This window comes from Mus caroli, unplaced genomic scaffold (assembly GCF_978045245.1).
Source record: "Mus caroli unplaced genomic scaffold, Mus_caroli_1 scaffold_11, whole genome shotgun sequence".
In the NCBI taxonomy this organism is placed as follows: domain Eukaryota; kingdom Metazoa; phylum Chordata; class Mammalia; order Rodentia; family Muridae; genus Mus; species Mus caroli.
The window spans coordinates 68,053,181-68,079,100 of NW_028227266.1; the positions used below are offsets into that span (position 1 = coordinate 68,053,181).

Consider the following 25,920-nt stretch of genomic DNA (forward strand, 5'->3'; position numbering starts at 1 on the left):
CACTCTCGGCCCCGTGCTGCATGCTTCTAGATTAACAAATAGTTGGCTAGAGATTGTGGGCAAAGGCGGCGCTGGCGAGATAGATGGTTCACTGGATAAGAGCACTTGCTGCTCTTCCAGAGGGTCTGAGTCTGATTCCCAACACCCATGTCAAGTAGCTCACCTGTACTTTTAGCTTCAGGGGACCTGAGCCTCTGTGCTACACACACACACACACACACACACACACACACAGTTAAAAATAAAAGCTTTAATAAAGGAGGAGAAGAATGAGGTTTGGAAGGTCTGGCTGTAACTGCTCAGAACCAAAACGGAGCCTGACAGGTGGTGACCCTACTTGCTTTTCCTTCAACGATAATGACCAATGGGATCACTAAAGTGTGAGGGTAAGCTGCAGGTAGGGCACTGGTACTTACTCACTTTGCCTTTGGAAAGAGAAGATATGGAGGCGTTTTCCAGTGATCATAGAAAGTCAGGCTAGGGAAGGACCGTGGAGATGATAGAGGTGGATCCTTCCCTTTGCTGTGAAATAGAAGGAAACTGTCATCCCTTGGCTGTGACCACGCAGTGAGAGCATTAACACCATGGCCTCATGGGACTCAACTCCAGGGTTTGATCCCCATCATACTATTAGAAAGAACCTTAAACCAACCTTAAACAACAGGGTGTATCGGAAGAGCAGAGGAGCAAAGCAAAAAGCCCCAGGACACTGTGATGAGTGGGAGGGAAGGAGGGACCAGCAACAGCTCATTTAGTCTGCCTCTCAGTGCAAAGTAGCCCCATCATCCCAGCCACAGAGGAGAGCCAGCAAGCCTTGAGAAGTAGGGTTTCGACCTCAGCTCCTCTTACACTGTACTACTGGCTGGGAAGCCTCAGAGTTTTGATGTCGCTTCTGAATAGAAGACAATGTGTATAATATGAAATGGGATGTTATAAAGCATCTGGCTCAGGGGGTACAGACAAAAAAAATGTGGTTGGTACCCCTTTTCTTCCCTCCACCCCCAGGAGAGCATGGGTAAACTCCCTAAAATAAATTAACTGCATGAAAAAGATGATCCTTGTCTTACTGTGTAGCCCACAGCTAAGCAGTGATGTGTATTGCTCTCCTGACTTGTGTTGAGCTGTTGGCCCCATACATCCATATTCCTCACTTTCTACCCCCCACCTCGCTGCCACCCTCCATTCCATCACCTTCAAACTGTAAGCTAGGAATCTCAGTAGGCAGAAAGGATACGAAAGCAGGCTTTTATAACCTAAGTAACAGAGACTATTTTTTTTTAATCCTATAATCTTTTTTTAACCCATTTCCAAAGAAAGCTTTTTACAAACTAGGAAGCCAGCCCGAGGCTGGCTGCACCAGGGTTCCCAGCTAGTCTTATGCTAATGTGTCTTCCTCTTTCACAGCAGAGAGAGGTGATGTGGCAGCTGTGTGCCATCAAGATTACAGAAGCTATCCAGTACGTGGTGGAGTTTGCCAAACGCATTGATGGATTTATGGAGCTGTGTCAAAATGATCAAATTGTGCTTCTAAAAGCAGGTATGTGTGCTGCGAGTGAATCCTAATACTGCTTCCTGCCTGTTTTCACCTGCTTGTTAAAGAAATGCTTGCTAAGGAAGATGTCGGAGGCCTTTTCTTCAGTGATAACAGCTCAGGGCATACTTAGCAGAAACTGAACCCTTTTTGTAAAAACGTTTTAAAGATGTGTTTGGGGGGATGCTGAGGAGATGACTCTATGGTTAGAGCACTTGCTGCTCTTGCAGAGGACCCAGGTTCAATTCCCAGCACACACATGGAGGCTCCACCATAAATAACTACAGTTCCAGGGGACCCAGTGTTCTCTGCTGATCTCCACAGACAACAGGCATATACATGGTACACACACACATACATGCAAGCAAAACACTCATACACTAGTTATTTGTGTCTCTGTGTGTGCGTGTACATATATTTTTAAAAGATAGGCTTAGAAAGCATTCCTCCCATTTTCCTATTCCTCTGGGAAGAAGGCTCCTCTAGGGAACTTTTGTATTCTCAGATCTTACTATCACCCTTCAGGCCCTAGTGCTGAGCTGCTGGAAAGATGCTTCTGGGCTCAAAGAGTTATTCCTAGGCCGGATTGTTGTAATAAGTATGCATTAATGTTGCCCTCTGCAATGTGAATCAGTCTTCATTTCTTCTGCCCCTTTGGACAGAGGGCCAGTGAGACTGAGAACCCAGGCACAAAGTGCTGTGCCGTCTCAGGAAGGCATCTGTTTCAGTACCTCAGAAAGGAACTAAGGTCTGTGGGACGGTTCTAAACAATCCTTCCTCCATGCAGGCTCGCTAGAGGTGGTGTTTATCAGGATGTGCCGTGCCTTTGACTCCCAGAACAACACCGTGTACTTTGATGGGAAGTATGCTAGCCCCGATGTCTTCAAATCCCTAGGTAAGGAAATCTCACAGTTTTGTCTCCGTAAGTGGGGATCATGTACAAGCATGTGGCACAATAGAAACTGGTTATGTGGAACAAAAGCTAAAGGGTGATGCACCTATTTTTCTGTGTATAGTAGCCACTTGCTATAAAACGCTCGGCAAGCAGCAAATATCTTTGTCTATGTCACATGTAAGCTCGAGTTCAGTTGCAAGGTAGCCATTGAGTGAGTACTGCATGGGCTTTCACAGTCACCCTTGCAGCTTCAAATAAAGCAGGTTTTCAATAAATACAGTGTTCAAATCATGGAAAGACTATGGCTCGTATATAAAATGAAGCTAATGGAAAAGCCCACCATCCCTGGCCTCATACAATAACCATTTACGAAAAGGTAAACACTGAAAAAGTCCAGTAGAGCTAAAGAAAACTATGGCATGTGCATCATAAAACAAGTTGCTTTGACTTTCTAAAATGTAGATAATCAGAATGCTGCCATTTAGGAGAAACAAGCGGAGCCCAGGATATGTTAAATGGCTTGTTTTAAATGTGAGAGACAGGAGGCTTATCTAGCTCAGTGCAGTGCAGCCCACAGCCAATTACAAATATAAACCAAGATACAACACACACAAAACATAACCAGTCTTAGGTGGGTTGAATTGTTATTTTAAAGGACTTCCACGTTTGGTTTTCAGTTTGGTGAGCGGTTACAGTAATCACACCACCAGCGTGCATCTGGGGATCAGGGCACTGCACCATTCGATCCTGTTCATTCAAACCAAGGGTTCTGAAGTCAGACAACTTGGCTTCGAATGTCAAGTTGTGACCATAGGTACATTACTTATCTGTTAAGTCTCCGTTTCCTGAGCCCTAAAATGGGAATGTTAACCATACGCCCCTCGCGGCGCGGTTTTGAAGCCTGAGGAAACTCTTAAGATCATTGTTCAAGCAATTATCTGCCCAGGAACTACATGATGGGGAGAGGGTCCTGATGTGCAGCTGACAGTGGTGGATAAGAAACTACTGATGGCGCTAAGGATGATGGTGATGGTGATAATACCTTGTGGTGATGGTGGCAGGGATAACGGTACCAGAAGGTGTTACTAGCAATGGTGATGTTGACTAAGCCAATTTCTCTCAATGCTTCAAACGAGTCAACTGAGAAACGCTCTGACTCTTCCAGCTTATCTCCAGCTTCCACATCTCTCTTCACCTTGTCCTGTCTTCTTCCCCTGGGGTAACCACCGACATCCTAAACTGCCTTTATTTTAATCCCAGGTTGTGAAGACTTCATCAGCTTTGTGTTTGAATTTGGGAAGAGTTTGTGTTCTATGCACCTGACCGAAGACGAAATCGCGTTATTTTCTGCATTCGTACTGATGTCAGCGGGTAAGGGAATCAAACAGAAGTAGAGCAGTTTCTGACTCATCCAGGTACAGAGTGTATTCAGGAGGCACAGGACTTTTCCATGTTGTACGACATTGGAGGGACTCCCAAGAGCAGCTGCCACCCTTATTAAATTTAAAGTTTTCCAAAGTATAACCACCACCCCCCCTACACAAATCTTTTCTAAAGACCTTATGGGAGTGAAAAGATGGCTCAGCAGCAAGAGCACTTGCTGTGCAGACATGAGGTCAAATCTCAGTACCCACGTTAAAAAAAAAAAAAAGAAAGGAAGGAAGGAAGGAAGAAAAGGAACAAAAAGGAAGCCATTGAGCACAGCTACACACAGCTCCAAGTTCAGTGAGAGACCCTGTCTCAAGAGAGTAAGGTGGAGAGTGATAGATAGGCCAGGACACTTGACGTCCTCCTCTGGCCTCTACAAACATATACACACACGTGCATCCCCCTCTCAAACACAGAGACACACAGAGAGAAAGAGACCTCATGATATGCAGATTAAAAATATTATCCACCCCATAATCAGCTTCCAAACGCTGACACCATTGCATACACTAGCAAGATTTTGCTGAAAGGACCCAGATATAGCTCTCTCTTGTGAGACTATGCCGGGGCCTAGCAAACACAGAAGTGGATGCTCACAGAAGTGATGGATCACAGGGCTCCCAATGGAGAAGCTAGAGAAAGTACCCAAGGAGCTAAAGGGATCTGCAACCCTATAGGTGGAACAACAATATGAACTAACCAGTACCCCGGAGCTCTTGACTCTAGCTGCATATGTATCAAAAGATGGCCTAGTCGGCCATCACTGGAAAGAGAGGCCCATTGGACACACAAACTTTATATGCCCCAGTACAGGGGAACGCCAAGGCCAAAAGAATGGGAATGGGTGGGTAGGGAAGTGGGGGGGAGAGTATGGGGGACTTTTGGGATAGCATTGGAAATGTAATTGAAGAAAATACATAATAAAAAATATTAAAAATTTTAAAAAAAAGAAGTAATAGCTTGATAAAACCTTACCCAACACGAACTCCACATACCAAGACAAAGGGATCCCGTAAAATAGGTTTGCTCTTCTTGCTGCCAGTCTCTGAGACAATGTGCCTTTGCAGACACTGCCATCCACAAGTCTGTCTGCATCCAGCCTCTTTTCCCAGAAGCTCTGCCTCTTGGGGAAGAGATGTTCCCGTGGAATTCTCATACAAAGACACTCCTAAATTAGCAACCCTTAAATCATTTGAAATTCTATTGACAGTTTGAGATGCCCTGGATTAAAAAGCAATTGCATTTCCATGAAGGCCTATGGGACAGGTGGGATGGTGCCTGCAGAAGTAGAGTTATCAGAAAGGCCTGGGGAAGGCCGGGCACTATGGGTTCACTCGCAATCATTTGATTTCCGTCCTATAATGTAGCTGTCCTTTAGAGAAGAAGTACCCTCCCTCCCCCCAGTACCAGTGGCAGTGAAAAGATTTAACACCCTGGTGCATACGTCAGAGATTGCCTTTGCGTCCTACAGAAGCAAAATTTCTAAGAGTGAAGCTGGCCTGTGGCCCTTTAAACATGCACTATAGCACAGTAAAAGGTGTCTTGGTCAAGAAGAACATGGGTCTGACACTGTGTTGGAGAAACGTGCTGAGTCATCTCACTTTTCCATGTTTAGATCGCTCGTGGCTTCAGGAAAAGGTAAAAATAGAAAAGCTGCAACAGAAAATTCAGCTAGCCCTTCAGCACGTCCTACAGAAGAACCACCGAGAAGATGGAATTCTAACAAAGGTGAGATCCGGAGGTGCCTGGCTGGCCAGAACTAGCCTCTGGCGTAAAGCTTGCTTACGGGTATCCTCGGAAGTTGTAGAAAGTTATCATGATGGCACAGGCTACTAAGTCAGAAAATTCTGTTGAACCAAAACTCATGGCCCAAGTTAGACTCTACTTAGTATAATTGATCCCAGAGTTTCCTGCAGTAATGCAGCAGTCTGGGGAAACAGCCTTTTATTACTTGTTAATTACATGTGTAAAGAGGGGTGCATGCATATGCAAGTCTTCACAGAGACCAGAAGAGGGCGCTAGATCCTCTGGAATTGAAACCATAGGCAGTTGTGGCCTGCCAAATTTGTGAGCTGGAAACCAAACTCTAATCCTCTGCAAGAACACTATTGTTCTTAATTGCTGAGCCATTTCTCCAGCCACCCAAAACGCTTTCTCTCTTTTTTTTTTTTTTTAAATAACTAATTCTCTCAGGAACCTCTTCCTGTTCTTTAAACTTAAGTGTAAAAAAGGATCAACATGCCACACTAACGTAAAGCAGGCATATCTTTAAATTCAGAAGGAAGACTTTAAATAGGACTAAAAGATAACCAAATATTCTAGTACTGGTTCTCTTAAATTCATTAGTTATCAGCAATACGTTGCTTTCTGTATTTCGTCAGTTTCCTACTTCTGTACTGTATTAAAAAAAGGACGAGGCTTCACTTTGCCTAATTATCTCTTGCAGCTAAAGCGAATGATAGATCTTTCAGTGTTGCTGCTTCTGATGTTGGAAACGGCAGCTCTCTCCATTCTTTGCCCATTTGGCATGTTTTACTGTACAAGAAGGTGACTGGAGGGAGATGTTTGAGGCTTAGGTTTCCTGCCTGATTGCTTCTGGTTTTTTGCTTCTGTTTTTTTTCTGATAGTTTGGGGAGGTCATAGTAGAGAAACTGGGTGTGGCTTTGCTTTTGTACCTGATCAGTGAGCAGGAGGGAAATAGCAAGTCCCTTCTGCCCACGCCTGAGGGCTGTTATTACAGAGAGGGCCTGATGCAGACAGGAGCTATTGAGGACACTTCCCAGAGACAGTGACTGTTCTGAAACCCTGGGCAGCTTGCCCATGTGCAGTGCAGCAGAGTTTACAAGCACCTCTGCAGGTCACGGCTGTTACCTTCAGCTGCTAGATGCTCATTTGCTGAGGCCCTGAGTGGCTTGCCTATAGAATTTACTCGTACAGTCCAGTGAGATGGCTAAAGAGGCTCAAGGCACTGACAAGATGATCTGAGTTTGACCCTCAGAACCCACAGGGTGGCAAGAGAGAATTATCCCCAAAGTTGCTCTCTGACCTACACATACACACACACACCATATATATATACATGTGTATATATACATCCATATGTATATGTATGTGTATATGTATGTATACACATTCATACAGAGAGAGAGAGAGAAAGAAAGAATATTAAAAGCTAAATCAAAAGAATTGACTCACACGCATTCTCACACAGTGTTTAGTAGGCACTCCTCTCTCCAGCTGTAGTGACTTAGTGACCAGGGCTGCCACTCACTTCTCCATCAGCAGGCCTCTTCCTTTCCCACAGGGGTAGCCAGTGGGACTCCAGATGGTGCACCCTGGAGCAGGGAGGAGTCTAAAACCTCATCAGGGCTCTAGCACTAGGGGGACAGGGAGGAGCAAGAATACCTCTCGGAGTTAAATTATTTATCTTCTAAACATATTTGGTCTATTCCAAATATTCTAACACAGGATTGCCACTTATCTCTCCTCTTGCTGGAAGCTTAGGCAGCATCAAATGTATCTCGCCATGACAAACTATGTTGTTGGAGGTCACCCTGACTCCTTGGTTTTCACTCTCATGACTGCCCTCCCTGACATCCTGTCCTTTCTCCTGCTTACAGCTAATATGCAAGGTGTCTACGTTAAGAGCCCTATGTGGACGACATACGGAAAAGCTAATGGCATTTAAAGCAATATACCCAGACATTGTGCGACTCCATTTTCCTCCATTATACAAGGAATTGTTCACTTCAGAATTTGAGCCAGCCATGCAAATCGATGGGTAAATGTCGCACCCGAGCACTTCTAGAACATCTGGAGTACAAACATGAAAGTAAGAGAGAAAATTTTTAAAAAGGAAATGAAACAATAACAACGAAGACAAATTTAACTGAGACACTTTCTATGGCCCTGCACAGCCCTGGAGCGCCAACAACACTGCACAGACATCTTGTGGTGATCGGGGTTCAGGCACAAAGGGGAAACAATCCAATCCAATCACAGCTGAACTTGTTTTGCTCATGCATATGATTTCCACTATGCCTACAGATATGGACCCTTTTTCTGTCTCAACTTCTAGAGCGGTTGACCTCGGCATATGACAGGAGGGTACTACAGTCGGAGGAGTCCCCTTCTCGTAGCTCACTGCCCACAGACTCTTACGGGTAACAGCAGAGTCCAGCGTTAATCGGTGACCCCGGTGTGTATGGCGGGAGTTGCAGCGTTACTTTGCACAGCTTGCTTTTCTGTGTCATGAAGGAAGATTTTGGTTTCTCTCACCGATTATTGCCGGTCAGCAGGATGGCGTGAAAAGGGGATCCATAGCGCTCGCAACAATAGCATTATAATATATTACACAGGGTAAATGGGCATGAAGACTATATATAGCTAAAGAGATATTGTTTATATATTGTTTTAATTAATATAAAATGTAGTGACTGGCGTAGCTTTTCCTGTTGAATTGATAAGGCACTTTCCGTTTTTGCACCTTTTTGTTTCCTTTAAATTAAATGCTAGCGTGTTCACTGTCGCCGTGTCGCATGTACACCAGAAACACAAGTTTAGCTGAGAAGGCTTGGAAGGTACGTCGGGAGGTATTTATGCTGCTGTTTACAAAAACAAAAAAAGAAAAAAAAGAAAAAACAAACAAAAAAAAAACCCAATTACTTTTAAAAGACTGGCTGGTCATATCCAGAAATCAACATGTTGAATTTTTTTTCCCACCTGTAAATTTGGAATTAGTAATGAACTGCTCCTTAAATCATACTTTGTTTTGCATGCAATTGAGAATGGGTGTGTTTATGCTTCATCCAGAATTGAAGGAGTGTCTGGTGCTGTGGGCTTAAACCATGTGTGCATTTTTTTTTTTAAGTTTTTAAAATGCTACCTTTGGGAGGCGGAGGAGGAGAGGCTCATTAAACACAAGTCAGTAGTCACAGAGACATAGTATCATCTCGCGATTCTGATGCTTTCAGAACAAATTAGCAGCTGGGATAGTTACTGGATTCTAGCTCTTATTTAGAAGGACTCAAAGATTCTATGTGGAGCAAACATACTCCCCACAGGAAGCATTTATTGACGGTCTTGTGTTCTTGGCATCGGGAGCCCGAAGAAGTCACCTCAGAGTAAACTGACCCTAGACTAGCTGTCCCAGATTCTAGACTGCTGTTCTGTGTATGAGGTAGATGGTGGATGAAGAGGGAGGGAGACAGTGTTGAATTTGGTTCCTGTGTTTAAGATATGCCTTCAGAGTGAAGGTGGCGCCAGCTGCAGACATTTGTGTGTGTATCCTCACTAGAAAACTGTGGACTGTGATTTATTTTATTAAATATATAGAAGATAGTTTGGCTTTTGTGTTCAGGTAAGAAGTATTGAGGTTTTGATTCATTTTTTGCATTTTTTAAAAAAATAATCCCCAGTGGAAGGAGAAAGGAGCTTTGTGTTCATAGGTGTGCATATTTTAAGATCGTGCGTCCTGGGCTTAGAGAGATGATGCTTCAGTGGGCAAGAGTGTGGATTGCTCTATCAGAGGACCAAAGCCTGGAACCCAGCCAGCAAAGCAGGCAATTTACAAAAGCTTGTCACTCCAGCCCCAAGATATCAGTGTCCCTTTCTGGCCTCTGTGGGCACACACACACACACACACACACACACACACACACAGAGTGAGACACAAACAAAAACAAATCCTTAAAAATAAGTTCTCTTTTTTTAGGAGGCATTTAGGAGATGACTTTGGTCACAAGATACTGGTCTGGCATCAAAGACTATATCTATAGACAAAAAGGGAACATCTTCTATGGTGTAAGGGGCACGTTTATGAAGCCCTATCTACCCAACTGCCTCCTCTGCCAACAGGGTCCTTCTGGACTCTTTTGCCAGCATTTCTGCTCCTGCTGATGTCTATCTGATAGGTTCCCAGGGCCAGCTTCCCAGAGCACATCACAGTTTTTAACTTTACTGACTTTCTGCCTTATTTACTGAGGGACTTGGAAAGTAGGAAGGAATTATTTGTATAGAAATGTGTGGGGGAAGCCTAAATAACATCTAATTTTTTTTTCAAAAACATAGAAAGGGTTTAACCATAAACAGGGGAGTGATATTTAAATTTCTTATAAGCATAGAAAATTTTATGTGTTTATATGGAGAGGTTAGTGGTCAGCATATAGTATTTATATTTGGGCAAGAAGGGGTAAATCAAAATTTTATTTAAACATAGTTCCTTTAAAGATGAATAGTATTTATATTCTAAAGAGAGTACAGTTTTGTAATTTATTTGCCCTTTTTTCTTCTGTTGTTTCTCCTATGTGAGGGAATGGTGTGAGGTTTTGGTTTGGTTTCTGCTTTTCCTTTGTTTAGTTCTTCAGATTCACTAAATTTGGGGATAGATTTAGTAAATATATTAGCTTCATTTTAACCAAAGCTTTCTGCATATGACCAGCCTCAGGTGCTAGCGCACTAAAGAGCAACTAAACCCAATTCCAGTGTCCACGTGTGACTAAGGAGAGCTGGCTGAGCGTCTCTAAGGGTGAGAGAGAGAGAGTGTGTGTGTGTGTGTGTGTGTGTGTGTGTGTGTGTGTGTGTGTGTGTGTGTGATACTGAACTGCAGAGAAATTCATTTTCCCAGGAAGGATTCTGTGTGTACCTTATGTAAACCACGGACACAAGGTACTCCGATCTCATACTATGCCACGGGGACATTGCTTTTACCACACACCAGGAGATCGCGGTGAGACTTCCAGGTATTCCTGAAAGAAAAGCAGAAAGCTGGCTTTCAGAGCAAAGTCCTCCGACATTGTAGCGATGGAGCTATAAAGCCAGATGTGCTCTGAGAAACTGAAAGGACAGCTGGCTAGGATTTGTACCTAAGTTGAGAGTCACGGTGAGTCCAGCACAGGATGTAAAACTTTGGCATTTTTCTTTTCTTCCCGATTGTGAGAACCACTTGTGTAGTGCCCCTGGGTGGTTGATGGCACAGGCTTAATAGTTCATGTTGTTAAAGTTGCCTGAACTTAAAGGCTCTCCAGTCTCTGGAGACTGAATCATATCATTGTCAGCTCAGCTGCAAGAGTGCCATCAGGTAGCTTTCTTTCTACAGAAAGTAAATGAGGCTTTTATACAAAGTCTGAATGTTGTTACTGTGATCATGCAAACGATTCAGGAACATCATGAGAAACTGGCCTTGGCCACAAAGAAATCCAAAGTGCAGTTGAAAGCAACTTTTTGGATAGACCACAAAATGTGCTAAGGCTATGAGTTTGGGTTGGTTTTTTGTTTGTTTTGTTTAAAGCACTCAGTATTCTGTGTTAAATCCATGGACTTTTTTCCCCCAAAGTCTTTAACATCCTGATTCACCCTTCCTAACTTAAGGAAAACATGACATAAGACACTGCTTCTAAGTTTGGTTGTCCTTTAGCCAGTGGATACCAGATCTCTGTGAGTGGATGGGAGTGGGCTGAGAGTCAGGGGAGGAAGGAGCGTGTTTGCCTGGGTGTGTGGCTTTTGTGTGTATGAAGTGTGTATGTGTGTTAGACCGCTTCTAGGCTACTAAGTGTCAATGGAAAAGAAAATGTATTCAAAATACATAAATCAAAACTAGAAGATGGAAAAAAAAGATTTATTCTATACAAAGCCTTGTCTGGACCACTCTAGAGAGACTTCTATTTTTTTAAACCCTCTATAAATATTTGATGGCACTAGAAATATTCCTGCAATAAAATGTGATTTGTGTAAAGAAAAAAAAAGATTTTGTAATGTGAAACAAAGAAAGAAAGTAATGTAATTTTCTAAAAAAAAAAATACAAACAAACAAACTTTGTATTATTTTCTTGATGGAATTTGCCTATCTGTCTTTGGAAAACTTTTTATTTCATTGAATGTGCCATAGTAGATGTACGTGCTTTTTGTTTTAGACTAAGGGATGGCTGTTTGTGTTCCGACATTCCAAAATGCAAAGCAACTTAGCAGAAGCCTTGATGAGGAGGTTTCGGTAGGATGCAAGCGTCTCTCCTTGTTGCTTTTTTTGCACAAGTCTTTTAATTCTTACCTAGTGCAATATCTGTACATAGAGCACTTGCGGGTGTACTTTGATCCCTCAGGGAAAAACACATATTTGTACAGTTGTTGGGTTTGTTTTGGTTTTTCTGTTTGTTGTTTGATTTATTTTCCTTTTTCGTTTTTTGGCTATGGAATGTCGATCGAATCACTTGTTATTGTTGAGAGGCAGCCAGATAATCAGCCTAAAGCCACTGTTTCAAACACCGATTGTTTGAGTCATGTCTTTCCAGTACTATTATTTTAAAATGATATTAATAATAATAATAATAATAAAAAGCTATTTTCTGACAGTTCTTTGTGCTGACTGGTAGAAAAAAGGGTAAAAATAATAATAATAATAGAAATAAGCACCTTATGGTTGACTTACTGTGAACGACAATCCATCTTGGTATCAAGGACAGAGCCCTGTCATCTGGAGTTGGGGCTGAGAGTCAGAAACACTGTGCTCAGGGAACTTCTAAAACTCTTAAAACAGGGTGGCCAGTGGACTGGGACAAATTGTGGTTTTACTATTAAAAACAATGATGGTAACAGTATCCCTCCAAAGGCACAAGCGAACTGTAGAGAAGTGTCTGTCTGTCTGTCTGTCTGTGTGAATTCTTCACCATCTCATCTTGTTGAGTTCAAAATTATTGTGTTTCAAAACACATTAACTCCTGAGGCAGTGTGAATGGAAGATGAATCCGGAAGTGACATCCCAATCGGGAGCACAGTGCAGCCTATCTGCACTCTCCCTAAGAAACTAAGATGCTCCCGTGAAACACACCTTTCAACAATTTCAGATTCTCTGTAGTAGGAATTTAGATGTTTTTTAAACCAGCAGGAAAACCTATCAGTGAAGTGGCCCCCAACAGAGTCCTTCAGAACTAGAAAACAAAGGGGTTTTTCACTGTATTCTCCTCCAGGGGCAAACCACAATTCCTATTCCCCATCCCTAGTTTTTTTGATTTGGGGGAGGGGAAGTGTTTGTTTGTTTTCCTGGAAAAGTTGCCCTTGAAAGACTAATTGGTCCCTGCATGACAGACCCATAGCTTTAGTTTAAGGGATCCATGCTCTGAGCTGCAGTTCAGTTCACAAGGTCCCACGCACCACTTTCCATAAGGCCAGAGAAGCTTAGAGTAGCTAATGGTTCTGAGTCCCCTGCCCCATAACACACACTTGGCAGAATTACATAGCTTCTTATTACAGTAGGAGAGCACAAAGTATGAGAAGTCTGTCCATTGGGTGACAGTTGATACTTCACACGTATTTGGAGTGTAGGTGACAGAAATCTCCCTCCCCACCCCTTTTACCTCTCCATACATACATACATACATACACATGCACATGTGATAGACATTCTTACATACCATCACAGAACCACTGCTTACTCATAAAGTTGTGATGCAGAACCCCACAACAGCAGCCTTTTACTGTGGATCAGATATGTGCCCAAAAAATGCAGTTGCAACAGTCAAATACTGGTCAACTGTTGCTCTCTGCCATGCTGGTCTTCATTCTATTCCTGAAACACTAATGCATGAAACGCTTCCACCAGCTTTGATGATAGCGACCTCCCCACTGCTGTTAAACTAATGAGAAGGCCAGCTGTCAATGTCTTCAAAAGCGATCGTGTGTGTGTGTGTGTGTGTGTGTGTGTGTGTGTGTGTGCATCTATGCATGCTTGTATGTGATCAGTTTGTCAGACTCTCAAAATATTTTTTTAAAACAAACAGGAAAACTGGCTTCATATCAGGAAGCCATCAGGGATGGGGACTGAGCATGCTCGACCATACCCTCAGAACTTAGAGCAATAAACACTATTCAGTCCCTTATTTACTTGTAAATGGGTGACAGAATATTTGATCCAAATAGAAACCACCTTTCCCAGGGTCCAGTGTGGAGAGTGGAGATGAATGTTTGGAAGAGATCCATGTTCTCTGTTTACATCCCGTGTGTTCTGTTGCATTAGCTGTCCTGTGCTTTTTCTTTGGTCTTCTAGAAGCTAATGACAGACAGCTGGCTGTTAGCTTTATGGGCTGTGCTTGTCATTGTTCCCCCCAGAACAACAGGCTTCTCTCCAGTGTTCACGCATGATCCCTTTCTCATTCATTGTGACTTGTGTGTAGGAGTAACTACATCTAAGAAGATGATAATCACTGAACACATTGCATATGTAAATGCAGATACTTCTTGAGCAATATAATGACTATGACTTCACATACATACATACACACACACACACACCATCTGTATGTACTGTATACATCTTCCTGAATCCCCAATTCTCTGCTTAATCATAATGGTTTGAAATCTCATCTACAACAGTGGTGGATGTTTTAGACAGTAGGACATTAGCTGGCTGCTTCTTTAAATGTACCTGTATTGTCTGCGTGCTCCTTTTGCGGAGACAAGTTTTTGTATTGGATGTTTGGGCCAATGGGAGGCTTCAAGCTACAACATATTTTCCCAGTTTAAATATATTGAACTTATGACAAACCCCAGACAAGGCTTTTAATCTGTAAAGAACTGCAGTGTTGGGTGGTTTATTTACAAACCGTTTTCAATGTTGTCCATTTTTATGGCACCTTTAACAATATACTTGTTTCCAAAGTACAAAAAAAAATAGGTTAAATAATCTAGCCATAACTGAATGTCAAGCAATAAAACAAATGACTTTTGTGCATAGACTTTAAAAACTACAAATTTTAGACATCTGCATGTAAATGCAATCTCTTGTTTACTGCTTTCTTCAACTCAAGCAACAGATTCCTTATTTACTATTAACTTAAGAACTTGTAACGGCCTGTACACATTTTCTCTCCTACTCTTCTTTCAAATTTACCTTCACCCTGCTTTTGAGTCATAATATTTAATGTTGTTCTGCACACCTCTATACAGTTAACTTTCTGGCTTTTGTTCTGTATAGATAAGATGTTATATTATAAACAGCCTACTCAGTGCAAATATTTATCTGTTTATCAAATCCACAATATGCTGTGTAATACTGGTTTTACTATATAATCTATTTTAGACATAGCTGTTTAGAACTAGAGTGTGCTATTTTTGTGTTTTTCTGATGTGTGGTGCTAGATAAGTTACTTTTGTGAACAACAACAAAAAGATATCCCTTTTATTCCTAGACAAAACCACCTTTGGGTCTTGTTAATTTCACTGAGTATAACTATATATTTGTATATATATACATATATATATATCTATATATATATATCTACCTGTACCCAACTGGCAACTGTATCAGAGTGCTAGATTTGGGACATGCTTTTCTCTTTAAATACATAATATCATTATATAAATTATTCTAGAGTGTATTTAATTAGGATAAAATTACTTCCTTAGTATGGATATTTGACATCTGTTGGGTAAGTTTGTTCATAAATATAGACATGAAAACCTGTTACCATTTATTTAAGTGTGTTGCTCAGCTCTACATCACATCTCCTGAGCTGAAAAATAATTTGACAGGCCTTGATCCCAAAGCAACAATTTTGTTTAGTGGAGAAATCCTTTCTTCCCTTACTGGGGAACTCTGTAATTGGCACCTGACTGGACTGTACATTTAATTTCTAGTATAGATAATATGTAGAATAGTCATGGCAGATTGATAGGACCCTAGGCCATTCACCTCATCTGAGTCACGAGATGTACAAGCATATACATTGGGCTATACTATAAATTCAACAAGGGATGATGTTCTAATATGGCAACCAGTTCTGTGAACTGAGTGAAGGACCTTTGTTTTAAAAATTGTTTAATAATGAGCTAAGTAAACACTATGACCCAAGATTGATTGGCATTGTTAAAGTATCAAATATCTAACTAAGGATGTAATTAGCCTTCTTAAATATTGATTAGAATTGTTCTGTAATATTACTGAATTTGTAAGATCTTTAGCAAAGATTTTTGAGCAATTTATAAACATAGAGCAAATGTTTCTGTTTATTGCACATTTTGTAACTGAAGGTGATAACTTCTCAAGTCACAATTAGTGGATCCCATGCATCACAATGCGTACCTACCCACCATGCTGGACATTTTCCATTTTTATTGCTATGCCCTTGATTATCAATGCAATCAGGTGGTTAATGAAAGCTGACAACAATTGACTTTTTAAAGTGAATTTGTTACAATTAAGAGAGAAATCTCTTCTAATGCAATCACGCCATTCCTTAACTGTCTAGCATGAAGAGAGATTGAAACATTTTGTTTGTTTGATGGATGGATGGATTTGATTGATTGGTTTTTGCACAGTTTAGTATCCCAAGCTTCCCTAGGGCAGTGATTTGTCTCTCTTTGCACTTGCACATGGCCAGCAAATGTCAACAACACTTGACAACCCAACTAAAACACTCCCCAACCCAGGGTGTTTTGGCAAACTGATAAAGCCTGTGAAGTCTTACAGTTAACAATTCCAACCAAGTCTAAGAGTCACATTGTCCTTCTGGAGGACACGAAATGCTGAGTCTACTTGTGTGGGGGTCTCCAGGATCACACAAATGTCACACAACTCTACAAGTGACAAGACTGGCCTGCTGTGAGTAGTTGTGAAAGTTTGGAAGCAGCGATGCCGAACCTATAAATAAGATGCTGTCTCTTTTGTGTACAGGATGTAAAGCTTCGTTTTCTGTCACACTAGAAATGCAAACCATTTATGGGATTCCTAAAAACCATAGTATGGACCTAAAACTTTGCTAATGATCTTTACTAGAGTCTCACCCCACTTTTCACTGACATTGGGTTTTCTTTTCAGTCCTCTCTACACAGTCGTAGATTGCATATTCCCAGCTGTTTATTTTATTGAGTCCTGAATTTAAAGAAAAAAAAATATTTTGATTCATTTTGTAAATACAAGCTGTAAAAAAAAAGAGAGATTTAATGTTGTCTTTTAAATACTCCGATTTTCATTCTAATATGGATGTTGTTATATTGTACTTAGAAACTGTACCTTTAACATTACAGTACCTTTATTAAAAGTGCATTGAACACATCAATTTTAGATGTGCTTTGTGTGCTATTATCCTATAATAAAACTTCAGCTTCTAATGGAACATTTGTCTCGAATTTCTTCCTTAACGAGTGGCACTGTATACTCTTCTGATTGTATCTTCCCTCCTATGAATGGTCTCATAGTGAGCTCTGATTGTCAGTAAGGTCCATAGACCAACATCAGTGGCACTACCTGGACTGTTAGAAGTGGCTCAGGTGGGGTTGGGGATTTAGCTCAATGGTAGAGTGTTTGCCTAGCAAGCAAACACAAAGGCCCTGTTAGGTCCTTAGCGCCAAAGGGAGAAACACACACATACACACACACACAAATAACAAAAAGAGATGGCTCAGTGATTCAGAGCACTAGCTGCTCTAGAACAGTTCCAGTTTCCAGTTCCCATATAGTAGCTTATAACTGTCTATTAACTCCAGTTTCAGGACATACCTTTTCCGGTCTCCATGGACACCAAACTTGCATGTGGTGTGCATGTGTTCCGGTAGGCAAACACTCATACACATAAAATACTCATACATATGAAATAAAAATAGAGAAATTTTAACAGTAAGTAAGTAAGCAAGCAAATAAATAAATAGGAAGAGTTCCAAACTCCACCCAAGACCTCGTACATCAGGATCTGCAGTTTCTCAAGCCCAGGCATTTGGTGATGTCACAAGCCTCAGGAACACTGATTATGTGATCATTTAAAAAAATGCATTCACTTTCATTCTGCAAAGGAAAAAAAAAATAGTGTAACAATACAAGCTACCCTCTTAGCCTGTGGGAACACATGTCTTAGTCACTGTTCTATTACTGTGAAGAGGCACCGTGACCAAGGCAACTCTTACAAAAGAAAGCATTTAATTGGAGGCTTTCTTACTGTTTCATAGCACTAGTTCATTATCATCATGGTGGGAGACAGACAGGCACAGCACTGGAGCAGTAGCTGAGGGCTATACACCCCTGATCCACAGGCAGCAGGGCAGAGAAAGACATAGGGCCTGCTATGGGCTTCTTAAACCTTAAAGCTCACCCCCCCCCCCCCCAGCCACAAACTTCCTGCAACAAGGACACAACTACTCCTACTAGGCCTCACCTCCTATCCTTCCCAAACAGTTCATCAACTGGGGACTAAGCATCCAAATACATAAGCCTGTAGGAGCCGTTCTCGTTCGATCCACCACAGCACTTGAAGAAGTGTTACCATGCAGATAATAGCTAGGGATTAGTAATTGCTGATGGAAATGGTCAATAATGAAGTCCTGAATGTACATCCTACTTTCATCTTTGCTTCAGAAGCCATTGAGATGGCATGGCTAAAAAGATGCCAAAGATTCAAAGCCTGATGTGACCTGCACTGCTACCGCCCTGCCCCACCCCCACCTCCAACCCCACTCTCAGGCCTCCCTTCAGTAGATTACTTTGGAGTGAACCATGGGTTGAGCATCACATCATTTTAATGGTACAACAAAATTATTGTGAATTATTTTTAAAATAATATCAAAAACTCTTAGGGAGTGTAAGAGTGTGTGTGTGTGTGTTCCTCAGGAGTTGTCTAACTGAGTTTATTGAGACAAGATCTCTCACTGGGATCTGGGCCTCATGAAGTAGACTAGGTTGAGTGGCCAGAGAGCCCGAAGGATCCTCTGTCCCTGCCTCCCCAGAAGTGGGATAATAAATGTGTGTCACCACATTAGGAATCGTATGTTCATATTAGGTATCAAACCCAGGCCGTTATACTGAAGCAGCAAGCACTTTATTATAATCTCCCTAGGTCCCTTTGTAAGGTTTTGGGCTTTGTTTGTGTTCATTGGTTTACTTGTTTGACATATTGTATGTCACAGAGTAGTCTTGAGCTCACTGTAATCCTCCTGCTTCACCTGTGACTCCATATGCATATTTTAAAATATTCCAACCCAGAATAAAGTGTCTTGGTGTGTTGCTCCATACACACACTACACTACCAAAGCATCTTTTATAAGCAACAGATGTTCCATAAATATCTGAATTGGTCTGAAATTTGACTTCACGTAAGAAAATCATTCCCCGTCATTTTCTTCCCAAGTACGCAAACAAAGAGGGAAAGATCATGCCCATGGCACTGTCTTACAGTATTGCCCTGGGCAGCTACAACTCCTCTCTTCTGCTGTCTCGGGAAACTGAGCACTAATGAAAAAGTTCACAATCACAATCAGCCACCTCCAGGCCTTATCCAAGTCCATACCTAAATTCCTTCTGCTTACTACAATAATAATTCCAGTGTCCATGAGAGCGCTCAGATGGGGATACAAAGAGAATTTCTTAGACTTCTTATCATAGTGGTCACACAGGAAAGGCAGATAGAAGAGCAAATCTCAGCTCAGGAAGAGACTCTATGAAAGAAAGCAAAAGCAGCTGCCACCGACCAGCCAGTGAACCCCGCTCACAAGAATGTTTCAGTGTCTGGTTGGAATTACCAGGCTCCCCTGACCTCCAGAAACAAAGAAGTTGAGTAGCTTCAGAATGTAGAGATCTAATGTGCACACAGATCGGGTGCACAGGGACCACAGCCTCAGTTGCTCCCAACAGACGGAGTCCATGGTGCTGGGGAGGCCCCTGCTGTGCTGGTACAGCTTAGCACCTTGGCAGCTTCTCCTTTTGAACACAAGTCTAGAGATGTAGTCATTGCCAAGTGTTCATTGTACAGTGTTCATTGCCAAGGTCCAAAAATGGTTATGAAGGCCACAGAGCCACCAGAGAAAGGACAATAAGAGTGGAAAGGATGAATAAATAGGCCCCAAAATACAGTTAGATTAGGAAGAGGAAGTTCTGCTGTGCTAATGTTGTAGCATGCAGTAGGGCAACTGCAATTGTCAACAAAAATTTGCATTTCAAAGGAAATAAGAGGATTTGATCATTACCAACACAAATGAGCAAACTTCAAAATGATCAACAAGCTCATTAGTTCGACTTAATGCTAACACTGTTGTCCAAACATCACACTGCAGTCCATAAGCATGGACAACTATTTTGTACCTACTACACCTATAAGAGGAGGGTGTTTTGTTAAGAGATTTCTCCTGAACCCCAGAAGAATCACACCGAAGCGCCTCCTGCCAGCCCCACCCACACACTCCCATACCCCCACCCTGGAGGCACAGAGGCCTCAGGCTCAGAGATTAGCTCCAGCTGTGGATTGAGGAGAAGTTTGCTTTGTTCTGGCTTCAATGACTTCGGATGTTGGGAACAGGTAAATTGGTGTCTCTGAATTTAATTGTATTCTGAATTTTCTTTTTCTCACCTTGGAAAGTGAAATAATTGATTCCAATAAAACACAGTCACCTCTCAGGAACTGTTCCTGTCCACTTGAGGGAATTCTAGGATCACGTTTCTACCCTAAGATGACTTTCCCTTTGGAAAGGAGAAGTTGCTTTATCAATTATTTTTCACTTAGAAGACAAAATTATTTTTACTACTAGCCTAATTCATTGTGGCTGTGAACTAGCTCCACATCTGCACTTCTACCATCCTCAGCCTAGCCCTCTAATAAAACACTCACTGAATCCTAAAGACAAAGAAAAATGTTTCATTCTCTACTTGAAATTAGACGTTGCAATCTTCTCTGAGCTGTTTAGGCACGTGCAGAAAAGATGGTCCTTCCAATGAGCAATTATTTTGGGGTCCCTTTTTTTTGATTTTTAATATTTTTATTACATATTTTCCTCAATTACATTTCCAATGCTATCCCAAAAGTCCCCCATAGCGCCCCCCACTTCCCTACCCACCCATTCCCATTCTTTTGGCCCTGGCGTTCCCCTATATTGGGGCATATAAAGTTTGCAAGTCCAATGGGCCTCTCTTTCCATTGATGGCCGACTAGGCCATCTTTTGATACATATGCAGCTAGAGACAAGAGCTCCGGGGTTCTGGTTAGTACATCATGTTGTTCCAACAATAGGGTTGCAGATCCCTTTAGCTCCTTGGGTACTTTCTCTAGCTTCTCCATTGGGAGCCCTGTGATACATCCAATAGCTGACTGTGAACATCCACTCCTGTGTTTGCTAGGCCCCGGCATCGTCTCACAAGAGACAGCTATATTTGGGTCCTTTCAGCAAAATCTTGCTAGTGTATGCAATGGTGTCAGCGTTTAGAAGCTGCTTATGGGATGGATCCCTGGATACGGCAGTCTCTAAATGGTTCATCCTTTCATCACAGCTACGAACTTTGTCTCTGTAACTCCTTCCCTGGGTGTTTTGTTCCCAATTCTAAGAAGGTGCACAGTGTCCACACTTTGGTCTTCATTCTTCTTGAGTTTCATGCGTTTATCAAATTGTATCTTATATCTTGGGTATCCTAAGTTTTGGGCTAATATCCACTTATCAATGAATACATATTGTGTGAGTTCTTTTGTGATTGTGTTACTTCACTCAAGATGATGCCCTCCAGGTCCATCCATTTGGCTAGGAATTTCATAAATTCATTCTTTTTAATAGCTGAGTAGTACTCCATTGTGTAAATGTACCATAATTTCTGTATCCATTCCTCTGTTGAGGGACATCTGGGTTCTTTCCAGCTTCTGGCTATTATAAATAGGGCTGCTATGAACATAGTGGAGCATGTGTCCTTTTTACCGGTTGGGACATCTTCTGGATATATGCCCAGGAGAGGTATTGCTGGATCCTCCGGTAGTACTATGTCCAATTTTCTGAGGAACCGCCAGACTGATTTCCAGAGTGGTTGTACAAGCTTGCAATCCCACCAACAATGGAGGAGTGTTCCTCTTTCTCCACATCATCGCCAGCATCTGCTGTCACCTGAATTTTTGATCTTAGCCATTCTGACTGGTGTGAGGTGGAATCTCAGGGTTGTTTTGATTTGCATTTCCCTGATGATTAAGGATGTTGAACATTTTTTCAGGTGTTTCTCTGCCATTCGGTATTCCTCAGGTGAGAATTCTTTGTTCAGTTCTGAGCCCCATTTTTTAATGGGGTTATTTGACTTTCTGGAGTCCACCTTCTTGAGTTCTTTATATATATTGGATATTAGTCCCTTATCTGATTTAGGATAGGTGAAGATCCTTTCCCAATCTGTTGGTGGTTTTTTTGTCTTATTGATGGTGTCTTTAGCCTTGCAGAAGCTTTGTAGTTTCATGAGGTCCCACTTGTCAATTCTCGATCTTACAGCACAAGCCATTACTGTTCTATTCAGGAATTTTTCCCCTGTGCCCATATCTTCAAGGCTTTTCCCCACTTTCTCCTCTATAAGTTTCAGTGTCTCTGGTTTTATGTGAAGTTCCTTGATCCACTTAGACTTGACCTTAGTACAAGGAGATAGGAATGGATCGATTCGCATTCTTCTACATGTTAACAACCAGTTGTGCCAGCACCATTTGTTGAAAATGCTGTCTTTCTTCCACTGGATGTTTTTAGCTCCCTTGTCGAAGATCAAGTGACCATAGGTGTGTGGGTTCATTTCTGGGTCTTCAATTCTATTCCATTGGTCTATTTTCTGTCACTATACCAGTACCATGCAGTTTTTATCACAATTGCTCTGTAGTAGAGCTTTAGGTCCGGCATGGTGATTCCACCAGAGGTTCTTTTATCCTTGAGAAGAGTTTTTGCTATCCTAGGTTTTTTGTTATTCCAGATGAATTTGCAGATTGCACTTTCTAATTCGTTGAAGAATTGATTTGGAATTTTGATGGGGATTGCATTGAATCTGTAGATTGCTTTTGGCAAGATAGCCATTTTTACAATGTTGATCCTGCCAATCCATGAGCATGGGAGATCTTTCCATCTTCTGAGATCTTCTATAATTTCTTTCTTCAGAGACTTGAAGTTTTTATTATACAGATCTTTCACTTCCTTAGTTAGAGTCACGCCAAGATATTTTATATTATTTGTGACTATTGAGAAGGGTGTTGTTTCCCTAATTTCTTTCTCAGCCTGTTTATTCTTTGTGTAGAGAAAGGCCATTGATTTGTTTGAGTTAATTTTATATCCAGCTACTTCACCGAAGCTGTTTATCAGGCTTAGGAGTTCTCTGGTGGAATTTTTAGGGTCACTTATATATACTATCATATCATCTGCAAAAAGTGATATTTTGACTTCATCTTTTCCAATTTGTATCCCTTTGATCTCCTTTTGTTGTCGAATTGCTCTGGCTAGGACTTCAAGTACAATGTTGAATAGGTATGGAGAAAGTGGACAGCCTTGTCTAGTCCCTGATTTTAGAGGGATTGCTTCAAGCTTCTCACCATTTACTTTGATGTTGGCTACTGGTTTGCTGTAGATTGCTTTTATCATGTTTAGGTATGGGCCTTGAATTCCTGATCTTTCCAAGACTTTTATCATGAATGGGTGTTGGATCTTGTCAAATGCTTTTTCCGCATCTAACGAGATGACCATGTGGTTTTTGTCTTTGAGTTTGTTTATATACTGGATTACGTTGATGGATTTCCGTATATTGAACCATCCCTGCATCCCTGGGATGAAACCTACTTGGTCAGGATGGATGATTGTTTTGATGTGTTCTTGGATTCGGTTAGCAAGAACTTTATTGAGGATTTTTGCATCAATATTCATAAGGGATATTGGTCTGAAGTTTTCTATCTTTGTTGGGTCTTTTTGTGGTTTAGGTATCAGAGTAATTGTGGCTTCATAGAATGAGTTGGGTAGAGTACCTTCTGTTTCTATTTTGTGGAATAGTTTGTGAAGTACTGGGATTAGATCTTCTTTGAAGGTCTGATAGAACTCTGCACTAAACCCATCTGGTCCTGGGCTTTTTTTAGTTGGGAGACTATTAATGACTGCTTCTATCTTTGGGGGATATAGGGCTGTTTAGATCATTAACCTGATCTTGATTCAACTTTGGTACCTGGCATCTGTCTAGGAACTTCTCCATTTCATCCAGGTTCTCCAGTTTTGTTGAGTATAGCCTTTGGTAGAAGGATCTGATGGTGTTTTGGATGTCTTCAGGATCTGTTGTTATGTCTCCTTTTTCATTTCTGATTTTGTTAATTAGGATGCTTTCCCTGTGCCCTCTAGTGAGTCTGGCTAAGGGTTTATCTATCTTGTTGATTTTCTCAAAGAACCAGCTCCTTGATTGGTTGATTCTTTGAATAGTTTTTCTTGTTTCCACTTGGTTGATTTCACCCCTGAGTTTGATTATTTCCTGCCATCTACTCCTCTTGGGTGAATTTGCTTCCTTTTGTTCTAGTGCTTTTAGGTGTGTTGTCAAGCTGCTAATGTGTGCGCTCTCTAGTTTCCTTTTGGAGGCACTCAGAGCTATGAGTTTTCCTCTTAGAAATGCTTTCATTGCGTCCCATAAGTTTGGGTATGTTGTGGCTTCATTTTCATTGAACTCTAAAAAGTCCTTAATTTCTTTCTTTATTCCTTCCTTGACCAAGGTATCATTGAGAAGAGTGTTGTTCAGTTTCCACGTGAAGGTTGGCTTTCTATTATTTATTTTGTTATTGAAGATCAGCCTTAGTCCATGGTGATCTGATAGGATGCATGGGACAATTTCAATATTTTTGTATCTGTTGAGGCCTGCTTTGTGACCATTATGTGGTCAATTTTGGAGAAGGTACCATGAGGTGCTGAGAAGAAGGTATATCCTTTTGTTTTAGGATAGAATGTTCTGTAGATATCTGCCAGATCCATTGATTCATAATTTCTCTTAGTTTCACTGTGTCCCTGTTTAGTTTCTGTTTCCATGATCTGTCCATTGGTGAAAGTGGTGTGTTGAAGTCTCCCACTATTATTGTATGAGGTGCAATGTGTGCTTTGAGATTTACTAAAGTTTCTTTAATGAATGTGGCTGCCTTTGTATTTGGAGCATAGATATTCAGGATTGATAGTTCCTCTTGGAGGAATTTACCTTTGATGGGTATGAAGTGTCCCTCCCTGTCTTTTTTAATGACTTTGGGTTGGAAGTCAATCTTATCAGATATTAGAATGGCTACTCCAGCTTGTTTCTTCATGCCATTTGCTTGGAAAATTGTTTTCCAGCCTTTCATTCTGAGGTAGTGTCTATCCTTTTCTCTGAGATGAGTTTCCTGTAAGCAGCAAAATGTTGGGTCTTGTTTGTGTAGCCAGTTTGTTAGTCTATGTCTTTTTATCGGGGAGTTGAGTCCATTGATATTAAGAGATATTAAGGAGAAGTAATTGTTGTTTCCTGTTATTTTTGTTGTTAAAGTTGGCATTTTGTTCTTGTGGCTGTCTTCTTTTAGGTTTGTTGAGGGATTACCTTCTTGTTGTTTCTAGGGCGTGGTTCCTGTCCTTGTATTGGTTTTTTTCTGTTATTATCCTTTGAAGGGCTGGATTCGTGGAGAGATAATGTGTGAATTTGGTTTTGTCGTGGAATACTTTGGTTTCTCCATCTATGTTAATTGAGAGTTTGGCTGGGTATAGTAGCCTGGGCTGGAATTTGTGTTCTTTTAGTGTCTGTATAACATCCGTCCAGGATCTTCTGGCTTTCATAGTCTCTGGTGAAAAATCTGGTGTAATTCTGATAGGCTTGCCTTTATATGTTACTTGGCCTTTTTCTCTTACTGCTTTTAGTATTCTATCTTTATTTAGAGCATTTGTTGTTCTGATTATAATGTGTCGGGAGGTATTTCTTTTCTGGTCCAGTCTATTTGGAGTTCTGTAGGCTTCTTGTATGTTCATGGGCATCTCTTTCTTTAGATTTGGGAAGTTTTCTTCTATAATTTTGTTGAAGATGTTTGCTGGTCCTTTGAGTTGAAAATCTTCATTCTCATCCACTCCTATTATCCGTAGGTTTGGTCTTCTCATTGTGTCCTGTATTTCTTGGATGTTTTGAGTTAGGATCTTTTTGCATTTTACATTTTCCTTGATTGTTGTGCCGATGTTCTCTATGGAATCTTCTGCACCTGAGATTCTCTCTTCCATCTCTTGTATTCTGTTGCTGATGCTCGTATCTATGGTTCCAGATTTCTTTCCTAGGGTTTCTATCTCCAGTGTTGCCTCATTTTGGGTTTTCTTTATTGTGTCTACTTCCCTTTTTAGGTCTAGTATGGTTTTG

The 25,920-nt window shown here is 41.3% G+C and overlaps 1 protein-coding gene across 8 annotated transcripts in view; it reads left to right on the forward strand.

The window, feature by feature from the left end:
* Positions 1 to 16,718, forward strand: part of Rora (RAR related orphan receptor A) — a 734,084-nt gene extending 717,366 nt beyond the window's left edge. For all 8 annotated transcript variants that reach the window (XM_029481367.2, XM_085844758.1, XM_085844757.1 and 5 more), the window contains 5 exons: positions 1,405 to 1,537; positions 2,319 to 2,426; positions 3,687 to 3,797; positions 5,470 to 5,582; positions 7,475 to 16,718. In XM_029481367.2, coding sequence (XP_029337227.1) covers positions 1,405 to 1,537; positions 2,319 to 2,426; positions 3,687 to 3,797; positions 5,470 to 5,582; positions 7,475 to 7,639 — 630 coding nt within the window. In that variant the 3' untranslated portion in view covers positions 7,640 to 16,718. The remainder of the gene's footprint in view (positions 1 to 1,404; positions 1,538 to 2,318; positions 2,427 to 3,686; positions 3,798 to 5,469; positions 5,583 to 7,474) is intronic.
* Positions 16,719 to 25,920: the final 9,202 nt, after the last annotated feature.